The sequence below is a fragment of the Aplidium turbinatum genome, chromosome 4 (genome assembly GCF_918807975.1).
Source record: "Aplidium turbinatum chromosome 4, kaAplTurb1.1, whole genome shotgun sequence".
In the NCBI taxonomy this organism is placed as follows: Eukaryota; Metazoa; Chordata; class Ascidiacea; order Aplousobranchia; family Polyclinidae; genus Aplidium; species Aplidium turbinatum.
The window spans coordinates 40,646,661-40,661,802 of record NC_137475.1 but is presented as its reverse complement, the minus strand read 5'-3'; the positions used below and the strand labels follow the sequence as shown (position 1 = coordinate 40,661,802).

Sequence of the window (15,142 nt, the reverse complement as noted above, 5' to 3'; positions counted from 1 at the left end):
GAGCCGCACCCAGGCCTTCCTTGGCAAATGCATTCCGGTTGGGTGGTTGCTGGTGTCGGAGATGAAACTTTGGAGTCTTGAGGAGTTCTTCTTCCACTCCGAGCTCCATTGGTGGTCTGCCCAGGTAGCCGCACTGATGGATTAGTCTTCAGCGGTTTTCATCAGGAGTTGTGCGGCACGTACAAATGGGTGTCTCGATTTCAGTCGCTGAGGTTTCTCGTTCACAGACTCATAGAGACTTGAGTAGAGCAAGTGGTTGGGGTTCGTAGCGCGACGAGAAAGAGACAGGATGGCTTCTTCGCGACGAAGCTCAGCTGGTTGGATACCTGCAAGGACAGGGAGATTTTCCGATGGTGTAGGTCGCAGGCATCCTGTCACGATACGCAAGGCGTCGTTTATGGCAGTGTCGATTTGATGGCAGTGGGCACTGCGGCTCCAGACAGGTGCACAGTATTCTGCTGGAGCGTAAACTAGCGCGATGGTGGCAATGCGCAGGGTATCGACTCCGGCTCCCCAGCCTGAGCCGGCCAGGCGCCTTAGCAAAGCTGTGCGTGTTGAGATCATTTTGCGTAGTGACTCCAAATGTTGACGGTAAGTGAGTGACCTGTCCAGGACTACCCCTAGATATTTAGGGTTTGGGCAGAAGGGCAGAGTTTTTCCATCGGTGTTGATCTTGAGCTCACGCTTCGCTTCCCGGTTGCTTAAGTGGAAGGCTGTCGTCACTGTTTTGGTTTCGCTGAGCTTCAGTCTCCATCTCTGGAGGTATGCCGAAAGTGTCGACATGTCCTGGTTTAGAGTCTCTTCTAATGTATCCCATTGATTCGACAAGTGTAAAATGGCCAAATCATCGGCGTAGGCGTACTTTGCGGATATCGTGATTGGCAAGTCGTGGATGTAGATGTTAACCGTATCTGTCACTGGTGTAGACCTTATGGTCTCGCCCTCTGCTAATTCAGCAATTTTACATAGAAGCAGTGACGCTAGAAACCTGAGATTTCTTGACTTTTACTTTTTTTTCTTGCCCCAAATTTTAATCCGGAATATGTTGGTATCGGATAATGGTGAAGTTCACAATAAACCTTTTGTCACAGCCAGTTATGAAATGCAGGAAAATTTCGGGTTTATTCAATAGCTTGATTGACAGTTTACTATTAGCGTGCGGTTTCATTTTGTGCTTGTCAGTCAAACGCGACGGCGCTAAAATTCCAGGCAGCAAAATCCGTCTTTTTACATTGATTTAACGTCGATTTTGCTGTCTGGGTAGAGAGTCGGTCTCTGACGCAATATGAGTCATTCTTTGCTGGCAGACAATGATTAGGAAGGTAATTTATTAGTTGCGCAAACTGCTTTGTAGTGCAAATAGTGCATGGAATACTGTTTGCACAGAAACGGAAAAACAAAATTGATGAAATTCTGTGTTCTATGCAAGAGGACTTTCAAAATGAAATGGCAACTGAAAAATTTGACCAAGAAATGGCGAAAATAGGTCTAAAACCGAGTCTTTATCACCTTTTCTACCTAAAATACACAATCACGAATATATTTTGCGAAATAAATTGATTGAAGTGATAGATAAGGCTTTTGACCAACGGCATACTTTTTCCCGGTGTTATTTGATATAAGCCGACGGAGTAATTAGCAATAAGAGAGACGTAGACCTGATGGTCTCGGCCAGTAACTCTTGCCGCCAAAAGGAAGCAGTGACAGATACGGTTAAACAGAAGGGGGGCCAGGACAGATTCCTTAGGGACGCCATTCTTAAGGCGTCGTAACCTGCTTGGTTTACCATTTGGGGATTTTGAGTTGGCATAAGCAGGAAGACAGGAATTTGCGCAGCCAAGACTTCATGGCGGTGCCAGCATGGAGTACAAGTTCGGGGCAGATGTTATCGGGACCAGGGGCCTTACGGGTCTTAGGCCTAGTTGATTGTAGGGCAGCGGTGAACTCATCGGACGTAAATTCACCAGAAATGCTTTCCTCGTCTGGTGTTGGGATTTTCCAGAGATCAGACGTTTCCCTCTTTACAAGTTTGGAGAACTTGCGGTCGCCTATTTTATACGTCCCGTTTTTCACTAGTTCTGATGCGATGTTATTGGCAGTAACGGGGCATTGGCGGGAAGGGCGTGCTGAACGGCCCGTAAGGTTGTTGACAGTACTCCATGCTATCCAGCTAGAGTGTGTAAAGTCGATAGTGTTGACGGTGTTTTTCCATCGCTCTAGCCTCCGTGAGTCCAGCCGATCAAGCAGTCTTGTTGCGGTTGAGATAGAAGCAGCACCTGGTGAGGCACGAATATAAGAGCGGTATAAAGTTTCGCACTCTGAATCCCAGCACGGCGTGTAGTTCTTTCGGCGGCCGCGAGGGATAGCTTGTTTAGCTGCAGATTTGATAGCACGGCAGAAGTCTTGGTAAGCCTTATCCACGTTGGCGGTAGAAGGTGAGGGTAGTTCCGCCGCGGTTTGATTGGTTATGAGGTTGTAGCGATTCCAATTGGCCTTTCTAAAGTTCCATCGCTTCACTGGGGCACTTGGGATGGGAGAGACAAGCTTAGGGGCAGTGATAAGCGAAGGTCGGTGTTGGGAACGTGAGAACTTCTCTAGCACACGTCTGTCAGGAAGAGAGCTGCCTGTATCCATGCTTGCAAAGGCCAGGTCAGGGTTTGTGCCCGTTCTCCAGCGTCCGGACCAGAAGCTGGCTGGATCTTTTGGATTGTAAAGGAGGGCGAGGTTGTTGTTTGCAGCCCAAGCAGCCAGGCATTCTCCGTCGCTGTTGATGTACTTGTAACCCCAGTCGGTGTGCTGGCAGTTAAAGTCACCAGCATAGATACTGGGTGGGGGGAATGCGGGTATAGATGATAGGTTCAGGTGTGAGGATGGTGGCATGTATACATTGATGATGTTGTAATTTTCAATGCTCACACAAACCCATTCTATTTCCTCATTGGCGGAGGAGTTTGCAAGCGTCCAGTTTAAGCTCTCATGGACAAACGTGGCAAGGCCATGCTTCCTGCTTTGGGTAAACCCAGCTAGTGAGTAGTGTGGAATTACTAGCTTGTCTGCAGAAGTGCAGTGGGTCTCCTGGAGGAGGATGACAAGAGCTCGGTCCTTATGAGCGAGGTGCTCGATCACATCAATCTTGCTGGACGTGATGCCCTCAGCGTTCGGCTGTAAGATGGTGGGACGGCGGTACTTGTCGACAGTGGAACTGCCGCGCTCTGAAAAGAGCGGTTCTCGTGGGGTCCTGTGCTGAGCGTTCCGGGTCGAGGTTCGGTTTTGACAGTCTTCGTTTCGCATTTTTTATGATGCTACTTACAGGGGGGACAGCGTGAAGGTGACTGTTCTTCCCCCCCAGGAATGTTTGTTGTTTGTTTGTTTGTTGTTCCATTTTTTAATTTATCATCTCTAAGTTCACTCCAACACAATATAACTAAAGAAATAAATTAAAATGTAATAAAAATACTATAAATTAACTGCATATTATGTAATAACTAATTAATGTACTATCATATTTATTGTGTGCTGTATTTATATCATTTTATCATTCTAACTACCGGTTACTGTATAAACAAGTTTTTTAATTAAAATGACGTTTTTTAATTTTTTTAAAAGGTTGAAAAAATAGGGGGGGCATTCATTTTCAAATTTTTCAAAGGGGGCCACGGTGTAAAAAAGGTTGGGAACCCCTGCTGTACCAGGAATAACATATCAAGGCTTTGTCAGTCCGATGAAAAAGATTAAAAACCAAACCAAAAACTCAGCGAGACCGAAACTGTGGCAGTAGTTTTCGATCAACTTAACGGGGAAGCTGATCGTGAGCGGAATGTCCTAAACAACGGAAAATCACTGTCCTTCTGCCTCAAACTAAAATACCTCGTCGTGACCTTACACAGAATGCTCATGCACCGCCACCATTTGGTGTCATTGCGCAAGAAACTCACATCGCGTGCTGCGCTGCTCGAAAGTTTGGCAGGCTCCAGCTGGGGAGCAAGTGCTGACACTTTGCGTGTAGAAGCCCTTACTGTTGTCTACTCCTCAGCAGAGTAGCCTACTGCGCACCTGTTTGGTGCCGCAATTTTCAATGCCACAACATCGTCACTGTCATCAGCAGCGCTCTGCGGACAGTGGAAGGTCTGCATCGTGAATCTGGGGTGATAAAAGATAAACCCTCGGACCCAGAGGCTCACACGACGACAACGTAGATTAACTGACGTTTAAGTATTAGGTATTTTTTATTCAAGTATTGCGATGCCTTTGATTTTTTGTTGTTTCAATTCATAATTGAAGCTGAAATGCTTTTTTATTTCAAGTGTAGGCATAATGCGTCGGCTGCTGAGCCGCCTCATGTAACCACCTCTTGTGACTTGCCACTTCTGTCCAAGTTTTAGTCATAATCTAATTCCTGACTCCACTCTCTGAGTGTGGTTGGCACTTCGGAATGCTCCGAGGTTTTTCAAGGATATTTAATACTTCTTCATCAGTGAGTAATGTTAAAAATAAAGACTCAGTTTTCAGTTCAGTGTCCCATCTCCCAATCAAACATATGATAGTAATTCGTTGCGTGATAGTTCAGCTTTGGAAAATTTACTTTCCTAATATTCTTGGAAGGCATGTTACATGACTTTCATATCACCTTTGTATCTTCTTTTGCTTCATCATCAGTTGATACAAAATAGTTTTATCAATGTGGGGCCTCTCACTATCCTCTTCAACATTGAAATAAGCTCCACCTTCAATTTTGGATTGTAGACCACTGATCTTTTAACTTTCTAAATTTAATTAACAGTTTCTTTTCAGACTGCTTCATCTATAGCCTACACATGATGGAAAAAAAATCGTCTGGATGAGAAAAACGTGTGTATTTTCTTTGAACCACCTCATTCACAATGTTCATCTGCCTATTGTTCAAATGTCTCAGCAATTGCAAGCATTCAAAGGTGTTGTGTACACCATCTGTCATGTACGAATGTCTCTTGATCTGACAACACATTGGCAGAGAGAATTTGCCAACAAGTTAGGGATCGTCTGAAGTTGGTTATTTGATCGAGCAGCAAAAAATATACTCTCAAGACTCTGCTCCAGAGAATGTTCATCCTGGATGCACAAGGAGGGGCAGGTTCAATGGCTGCGAGACCATTATTAATTTTCTCCAAAACACAGTGTTTGCAATCCACATTCTGCAGATATTTTTGATTCCATGATATCTCTAACATACAAAACAATCACAAGTGATAAATAAATTCGTTTAGTAAGCTATGCTAAGATCCAGCAAACGTTCATTACGTGGTTAGGCTCACACGTCATAAATAGTTAAAACTTGCAATCGACTGTTCTGTTGCCATGGCAATGTACAGTCCTGACATTGAATCCACATTAGATGGGTAGAGAGGCTTTCCACACCACAAGTTAATTTAATGAGAAAATTGCTGCGAGTATTTCATCGGAACGTTCTATGATTATGTTTGCCCTTCAGGAACAAAGTCAAACCCTAAACCAAAGTGTTCTTCATCTCTGTTTTCCCACTGTTCAAAATTCACTTATTTTTGTACAAAATATACTTCGAGGCCCAATTTATCTTGGTGCCCTTGTAATTTCCTTTTAACTAATGGCTTTGTGCTTTTAAACATACCCTCCGCCTATTTAAGGGGTGACTATTAGTGTAAAACCCACTGGGGTTGTGTAGACTATTTTGTTAACGAACAATTAAAAATGCTTCTAAGGTTCAAATTTTCAAAAGATTGCTGCCCTTCAGCAACAACCAACATTTCTTAAAACTAACAATTCATTTCAAACAACACTAAACATGTTTCGCCGAGGCCACAATTTTTCAATTAGTTGTTTGTGGCGATATAATCCGTTACCAGATGAATCAATAGAAGGAAATAGACAATGCAAACATCGTTTCCGTTGTTTGTGAATAAATTGAACCATTGAGCAAACTGCTTCTTAGGTTTCAAACAATTATCCCATCAAAGCGGCATCGCTACGTTTGTGACAAAACAGGTGGAGGGCTTCAACTTTAACCGACGAGCTCTGTCCAAACACGTGCAAAGTTAATCAATCCGAGGTTTGCTCGCTTGGGCGGGTGCTTATCCCATTAAAAGGCGCCACAAGTTCCCGTTGATCTTTTTAGGTGATATTTCAGCCACAAAGTTGTATTGTATTGTCTTAATTTTTTAATTAGATCAAAAAAATCTGGTAATCTTAGCTTTTTTGATGCATTTTTTTGTTTGCCTTTAGTTTCAAAAGGACACCAGCTACATAGTCAAATATAAATCTCGCAATACCTTAACAGAAACAGGTGTTTGTTTCGGTAGAAATTTGTCAGATCTTTCTTGAAGGACGTTTCAAAATTATCGTATAAACATATTATATTCACTGTAACCATCCGCGTGGCTAGTGAGAGGGCGGTCCCCCCAAGTAGGCAGTCCCCCACTGATCCTCAGCTTGTGGGCTGCAGAATATTTACATGTACTGTAATAATAATAATGTCAGTTTTTATATAGCGCTGTATCCATCGCAGAATGCGTTGCTCCTCAGTGCTTTACAAAGCGGACAATGTCAATGCAGTCGTATAGAGGCGCAACTGAGTACATTATTACCCGAATCCACTCCATTGCTCAGTGCCAAGCAGGAATTATATTCAGTAGCCTATCATTTTTAAAAAGTCTTTGGTATGACCCGACAAGGTATTGAACCCATGCCTACAGATACAGAGGCGGGCGCACTAGCTACTAAAAGCATAGTAAAATATTGAAACGGATTTGGCTCGAATTCTATTTGCTGAATCCTACTTCACGCGATCAGGGGTGGAAAATCATGGTTCGTCCCTGCGCACAAACCCTAGCTATACGCCACTGACAGTCGTTGTCGTCGGCTCCAGCTCGTGCCCAAGCATTGGTTTCGTTGTCAAATCGAATATGGTTTTGGAGGCCCAGTCTATGATGGAAAAGACGTGGGAAAAAGTCACATTGTATGGAGGGTGGGTAGTTTTAGCTTTTCTAGTGCTTTAGTTTCCTTGGGCTTTTTGTATCCTGTTTTGTTTTTTGTTTTTTTCGAAACCAATTCACCATAAGGCATTATTTGTGGAAGCCTCGTTCGGTCCATTTGCACGACATGTCCTGTCCAGCGAAGGTGGTGTTGCAATATGGTGGCTTCTGAACTGGGCAACCTAGCGCGATCAAGGGTTGCATCGTTGGTGAGACAATCTTCCCAACGAGTGCCTAGCATTTGCCTCAGTTTCCTCTGCTGGAACTGTTCAAGACGTTTGATGTCACGGCGGTATAATGTCCAGGTTTTACAATCATAGAGTAGGGTGGATACGACTGCCCGGAGGGCCATATATTTTGTGCGGATAGATATAGTAACTACTAGCAAGTCCAAAATGATTCAATCGAAATAAGATGATACAATACTGAGTCATTCAAAGCGATGTCCTGTTTGAAAGGACACCGGCGCAAATGGGATGCTCTAACCTGACAAGGTGAAAATTGAACAAGCGCTGTTTACTGATTGATGATAAGGTGATAAAATTTGTACAATCCAAAGAATGCGACTTTCACGGCGACGGTATCAGCTCGTCTCTATGTAAATGAAGTGGACCTTGAACAACGACGGTTATTTTTCTTGAATGCACAAATGAAAAATGATCGAAATGCAATTTCTACAACAAAATACACTACGAAAGATTGTTAAACTCAACACTTGAACTACTACAGCAAGAGAAGCTGTTGTAAGATTGTCAGACTCAACACCTGAACCACAACAAAATAAGCTGTTGTTTGCTAGCCTTGCTTAAATGAAATGACATGAATAAAACAGAGTACGATTCTGTCTTGCGGAGTACACGAGACAAAAGAAACGAGTCTTAATTAAGAAGGCATGATAACTGCAGGCATCTGTGCAATGTGCATTCCTCCAGTTCGTAATGCGATCTGTAGACTTACGAGCTCGAACCCTTGATTACCCATTTAGTGCAGTCGTGGAAGGCTTTTTGTGGGAAAAATTTTTTATCAAGCTGATACTTTTCTCAGACCTTCCCCATACTATGCAAATGGCTCAGAAAAAATTCCCAATCAATCGGATGATGGGAAACCCCCTTTTGGGCCCATTTTCCAAATGACGTCACAATCCCTTTATGAAAATTTTAAGTTTTTCAAAATAGGACATATTATACATCATTTTTTAGGTTTTTTCAAGGGGAACAACTTTTTCTATTAACAAGAACCCTGAAAATGTACAGAAAAAGAGTTATTACCGATTAAGCAAAAGGATAAATTTATGAATTCCAGGCAAATTTGAAATTATTCGTCACTGTTGGACTTATTCTTCTACATTCGTTAACAAGAATTAAACAAAGTAAGCGAAACAAAAATTGAAGCTATCATCATCATCAAAAACGTCAAAGATGTTGCTTTCCTCCTCGTCTTGTCCCGTTTCATCTTCATTGTAAGAGCACTCCTCTTCGGTACCAACATCGACGTTATGCAAAAGTGAAAAAAAAAACTTCATTCTTAAGTTTTTCGTCTAGTCTCTGGAGTATGTCGTTCACTCGTTCATACTTATTATACTTAGATACGAAAAAGATGTGAAACTATATTTGTATTTGAAGCATACTTAGGCTACTATACTATTACATTCGACACCATGACTCCAGATATTGCTGATATTTGCAGAATTCTCTTTTCATCTATGGTTGTAAGCCTACGATCAACTTCTAACCGAGCAGCACACAGTAAAGAGGACAGCAAGAAGCTTCACCGGAATTTGGAAAGATCTTGCGATCGAGTAAGCTCTTATGCGCTCAATTAAGTCGCGTGGAGGATTGACGGAAGGAAAAGTATGCAGAAAGTGTTCGACATCTTTGGGTTTTTGGTGTGAGTCACTCGGCAAGTATTCATGAAGCAATGACGCAACTAAACAAGGCTCAGTTTCTATGAAGTAGGCTAACCAGCATGAAGAGTTGGGTGCTTCAAGAAAAAAGAGGGATTACGAAGATTTTAAAAGTTTCTGGCCTGGTTAACAACGAAAAACCCATTCTTAGTACCAGATGTAAACCTATCTTCTCCTTCAAACGGTCTAGTGTCCATCGCCGGAAAAGATGACGTCAATTGTGAACAAGCGGAGCAAATTGGTCAAAATATCCAAAAAGGTTTAGATGGGGTAGCAATTACTATCGCATCAATCAATTGTTCAAACCATTAGAATCCTTAATGGAAGTAAACAAAACAAAAAGTAGTGCAAGTGGTATTGGTTCGAAAGTCATGTTCAATAGGATGTTTGCTGTTGCTGAAAGCAAGGAAAGCCTTGAGCAATTTTTCGAATTCGAGTTGACTTCAGAGCCAATGTCTATGTTCAAGGAAGGCATGATGAGAAAGCCTGACGAACCCTCTCTTCGAAAAATTCTTTTGCCTGGTTCTTCGTCGCATGCCTTAGAGGAAATCAACAAGCAACTTCTATTATATCGACGGTGGTGCATTAGGCCTACTACATAAAGTTCGCTGGAAAAAAGGAATGAAGTTTTCGGAAGTTTGAAATTCGTATGTGAAATATATCCAAAAACATTATACCCATGCTGTAGTTGTATTTGATGTCTATCATGACGAAAGTACTAAAAGTCACGAGCACTTGCGCCGAAATTCCGTTCCACAGAGCACGTTTGTGAAAATTGATCCGAGCAATTCACTTCCTTTTACTCAAGATCGCTACCTCAGCTGCATCGAAACCAAGGCTGAATTCATCAAGTTTGTTTCTACCCTTCTGAGACAATCCGAAGTTGAAGTTCACAACTGCTGTGATGATTTTACAATAACATCTACATTGAAAATAACTGATCTACACAATGAATATTGAAAAACGAAATGCACAAGAATAAAACTGCAAAGCAGAGGAAAAAGGCACATCGCATGGCGGTTAGTTACGCGAGGCAAAATGCTCTGATGATGCTGACGGTTCCATTGTAGCGAAATCCCTCGATTATGCTCTTCTTTGAAAAGGTCCAGTAAATGTCATTGCTGATGATACTGATGTAGTTACTATGTTACTGCATCATTGGAAGACTGGCACTCATGATGATATTTACTTCGACCAAGGAGCGCTTCAACAAAGCCTGGAGAATCAAAGAAGCCAACCCAAGTATTAAAGAAGATCTTCTTTTCCTCCATGCATGGTCAGGATGCGACACAACGTCATCGATATTTAAAAAAGGTGTTGACACCAATATCAACGTGATTCTATTTAATGAATAAAGCACTAACAAATAACACAAAAAATGCAGACAGTTACACTACAAATAATAAAGGGAAAATGTACTTTAAGGGGTAGCCGACAATAGCACATGTGAGTGCCAAACCAAATGATCCCAAGTTATGATCAAGAAGGCCCAACCCACCCAAATATTACAACTAACTGAGCTAACAAAAAAAACAACCCAGGCTAGCTCAGAAGAAAAAGAGAGGGGAAAAATGACAACTCCAATCCAGAGTTTCATGTGCCACAGATTATTTGCAAGTCAATATTCAGAGCTTAGTTCAATTGTCAAAATGCTTGTAAGCCTGTTTTATCTGGTTATCTGATTTTTAAACATTAGGGTTAAGTGCTGCAAAATAAATAAACATAGTTAGCACAAACCTTTTGAGAGAAGCCACGCTGGAAGTCGAACAGGCCATGCAGTGAACTTTAGCACACCCTCACGCTAGGGTAGCTCACACAAAAAGAGATTCAACAGAATCTGCACGCCAGAGAATTGTTATGCTTTTAGTGGCGGCAGCAGAGAGCAATACGAAGTGTCAAAGAAGGGGCAATTCTTCAAGCGGATTCTACACCGGCCCCAATATAACTGTACCAAACAGATTATATTCATATTAAGACGCTTGACACAACACAATGGCCGACCCCAGCAGTGACAAGTAGGACTGAGAACAGCTAACGATGAGCACGAAGAGGAATGGTTAGATAAACAATAAAATTTAAAATGTGAAGGCTACCCCTAAAACGAGTAGATACAATTGCAGCAATAAACTTGATGCGGCATGTGACATAGAAAACAACACAAACAAACAAAAAGACAGAAGGCAAGCAAGTTCAAAAGTTCTGATGCAGACAAATGTTCTGTAGATTCCGTCGCTCGCCGAAAGTCTGAATCATAAGAGTACACACAAATAATACAGTAACTACAAATAAATGTCCTGTGCATTCCGTCGTCGAAAGGTCGAGACTATGAAGGTTTACACGAAAGGCATGGTTTTCAAATAAATGTCCTTTTCATTCCGTTGTTGTCGAAAGGTCTAACACAGGAGTGTCGACACAAAAGGCATGATTTCAACAAATGTCCTGATCAATCCGATGCCTCCAATAGGCAAAGTTTGCGGATGTCCCTATTGTATGACGATGCCGCGGTCTTTACTCGTACTGTTCGAACATGACCGTCTGACCCGGGAAATACCTCCTCTACTCGGGCTTTGGGCCACATACCCCTTTTCAAACACTCGTCTTTCACAAGTACAATGTCCCCAACCTGCAAGTTGCGCTTGGGTTGCAACCACTTTTGCCGAACTTGAAGAGTAGGCAAATAGTCTTTCAGCCACCTACTCCAAAACTGGTCAGCTAACCAATTTGCCAGACGCCACGAACGACGGTAGCCGTCTGCTTCGATAAATACATCGGTAGGTAGAGATGCAGCCAATCGTCCGGTCAACAACGAGCTTGGAGTCAAAGCTTCCAGGTCGTCAGGATCAGAAGTAACTGAGGTCAAAGGACGATTATTGATGATGCGCTCGACCTCGGTCATGAATGTGATGAGGCTCTCGTCATCTAGTGAACGTTCTTCAGTCAGCGAGAGCATAATCTTGCGGACGGTACGTATCATACGCTCCCAGACACCTCCTTGGTGACTAGCACCTGGCGGATTAAAACTCCACTGCGTACCGTGTTGACTGAACTTCTTGTGGATGATGCTGTTATTCCATCGTTGTATTCCTTCTTTTAGTTCTCTGGCCGCACCGACAAAGTTTGTACCGTTATCGGACACGATCTTCTCTGGTGTTCCTCGACGGTTGGTGAATCGTTGATATGCCAGCAGGAATGAATGGGTGGAAAGGGAGTGTGAAATCTCTATGTGAATGGCACGGGTGGCCATGCACGAAAAAATGCAACCATAACGTTTTACCCAGCTACGACCTAACTTAACCATAATTGGACCCATGTAGTCGACACCCACACATGCAAATGCCGGCTTCCCTGGAGTAACACGAAACTCGGGCAATGGCGCCATAATCTGCTCACCAGCAACAATGTTTCGAAGACGACACTTTCTACAAGCGTGCAAAACACGTCGAACTACAGAGTGACCACGAACAATCCAAAATAACTCTCTACTGGCAGCAAGTGTGTGTAGGGCACCCATGTGACCCTCACGTTGGTGGTAAAACTCAATAATTAAATTCGTAACATGGTGCTTACTAGGCAAAATAACAGGGTGTTTAACATCCTGAGAGACAGGGGACTTGTGCAATCTGCCACCAACTCTAAGCACACCATGAACCACCACAGGGGAAAGCCTTTTAACAGAGGAAGTTTTCAACACAGTTTGGGATCCACCCACACCAAACTCATTACAATTCTGGAGCGAACTCATCTCCAAAGGAAATGCTTCTTTTTGCACTGCCTTCACAATCTCAATTGTGGCAGTTTCTAACTCAGATACCGATAAGTCGCCCTTGAGATTTACAGATGCACCTGATTGATTGGGAAGCTCAGTCTTTGACCTCAGGTATCGCCGAAACCGCAATATCCAAGCAACTGCCCTCTTTAGACGAACAAACGAAGAGAAATAGTTTAACAAGCGATTGAGAGGGGACCCTCCAATAGGTTCCTCAGTTTCAGTTGCATTCACTCGGTACATGGTTTTGATCTCAGGGTCATCTTCAGGTAAAGGAACCAAAGTTTCAGGACCGGCTGGCCAAAACTCGTCACTGAGTTGCAAGAAGTCTGGTCCTTTAAACCACAGGTCAGCTTTGGAAAGCTTGACTGGACCAAGACCACGAGACGCAATATCTGCTGGGTTTTCTTTGGTTCCAACGTGATGCCACTGTGATGGTTCTGACCCAGCATGAATTGCTGCAACCCTGTTTGCCACAAAAACTTGAAACCTTCTAGCAGTGTTCCTAATGTACTGTAGTACAGATGTGGAGTCAGTCCAAAAGAAAGTCCTATCAATCTTCAAATCAAGCTCATTTTTCACTGAGCGAACCAAATTGACACCAATCACCGCAGCTGACAGCTCTAACCTCGGAACAGTCATGGGCTTCACTGGAGTCACTCGTGACTTCCCCATGACAAAGGCACAATGCACATTTCCACTCTTGTCCACCATCCTCAAGTACACAACTGCGCCATAATCGATATTACTTGCATCACAGAAACAATGCAATTCTGTCAAAATAGGTTTGAACTGTGCTGGACGAAAACACCGACTTACTTTCAAGTCTTGCAGTGCTAGCAAACATCTTACCCACTCTTGCCAAGCTACAGCTTTAATTTCAGGTATTGGATCATCCCAACCCAGGCCACTGATGCATAAATCCTGCATGATACATTTTGCAGGCAACAAGAATGGCTGCACAAATCCCAAAGGATCGTAGACCTGGCTGACCAGTGTCCATTGATAAAATGCCACGGCGTGTCACTGGCTTTTGTTGCACATTGATCTTCACTCCAAAATTGTCATGAAGTGTGTTCCACTGCACTCCTAAGGTACGCTCCACAGGACCCTCGTCTAGATGTAGATCTAAAGAAGGTTTCACCACACACTCATCAGGCAAAGACTCCACCACTTCTTCCGAGTTACTAATGAATTTAGTAAGCACAAAACCACTTTGCTGCAGTAAGTCTTTAATTTCCAGGACGACTCTTTTAGCATCCTCAGATGTCTCAAAGGATTTGAGGAAGTCATCAACATAAAAATTACCTTTTATGGCATCCACTGCCTCTTGGCTGGCCCCTAACTCATTGTCTTCTGCCACCTTTCTGAGTGCAAAGCCACAGCAACTAGGGGAGGATGTTGCACCAAATAGATGTACCAACATTTGGTAGTCTTGAGGAGGTAAAGAAAGATCATTATTAGGCCACCACAAAAAACGCAAGCTGTCACAGTCATCTGGCTTCACCCTCACCTGGTGGAACATACTTTTAATATCTGCAACTACTACAACTGGCTGCTGCCTGAACCGAAGGAGAACTCCAACCAAATTGCTAGTCAAGTCTGGGCCTTGAAGCAGATTCTCATTCAGGGAAGTTCCTTTGAACTTTGCGGCACAGTCAAAAACCACTCTAAATTTCCCTCCAGTGGAATGGTGGGGTATGTACCAAGTTTTGGATGAGGGAGAAAGTAAATCATTTGGTACTGGACGGGCATGACCATTTTCTACATATTCCTAGATCTTTTCCTTGTAAAGCTCAAACAAGTCATTGTCCTTCAAAAACCTGTGTCTCAGCTGGTTCAGTCTTTTCTCAGCAAGCGATCTATTGTATGGAAGATTTACATGGCCATTCTTCCAGGGTAAGGCAATTTCATAGTGTCCATCAACCTTTAACACCGAATCCTCCATTATGGCTAGAGCTTCTTTGTCTTCAACTGATGGCGCTACTTCGACTACACCAGCATCTTTAAAATCTGTGTTATACATTTGCTCCATTTGTTGATGGAGCAAGACATTTTCACTCCTAACAAAGTTTAGGTGCACCATAGATTCTGGATTTTCAACGCCAGTGGGACCAACTAATGTCCAACCTAATCCTGACCGACATGCTACTGGCTCATTACTTCTGCCTTGACGGAACTCTGTAGCAATGTGCGCTGCCTGGACATCTGCACCAATTAAGATATCAATTTTCCTTTGGTCCAACATAGGAAAGTCCAGACCATGAAGATGGGCATGACGCTCTACAATGTCGTTGGAGGGGATGCTGCTTTCCAAGTCTGGCAAGCTTGGTACTGCTAACACATCAGCTAAAGGGATGACCTTTTGTTCTCTAATGCCCCTTGCTGACAGTTTGAGCTTGAATCCTTCTTGTTGGGTTGTCCCATTTACAGTTGAAAGGGAATACCCAACTCTCTTGCCACTGCTTCCAAGCTTCTTCATCAAACTCA

General features: G+C 43.0%; 2 protein-coding genes across 2 annotated transcripts; both read right to left on the bottom strand.

The window, feature by feature from the left end:
* Window positions 1-11,329: 11,329 nt before the first annotated feature.
* On the bottom strand, window positions 11,330-13,366 carry LOC145769168 (uncharacterized). The gene has a single exon (XM_082580759.1). It carries the CDS (start codon window positions 13,364-13,366, stop codon window positions 11,330-11,332), a length of 2,037 nt encoding a protein of 678 aa, XP_082436885.1.
* Window positions 13,367-13,544: 178 nt separating this feature from the next.
* Window positions 13,545-14,177, bottom strand: LOC145769166 (uncharacterized). Its single transcript, XM_082580758.1, has one exon. It carries the CDS (start codon window positions 14,175-14,177, stop codon window positions 13,545-13,547), a length of 633 nt encoding a protein of 210 aa, XP_082436884.1.
* Between the last annotated feature and the right edge of the window lie 965 nt (window positions 14,178-15,142).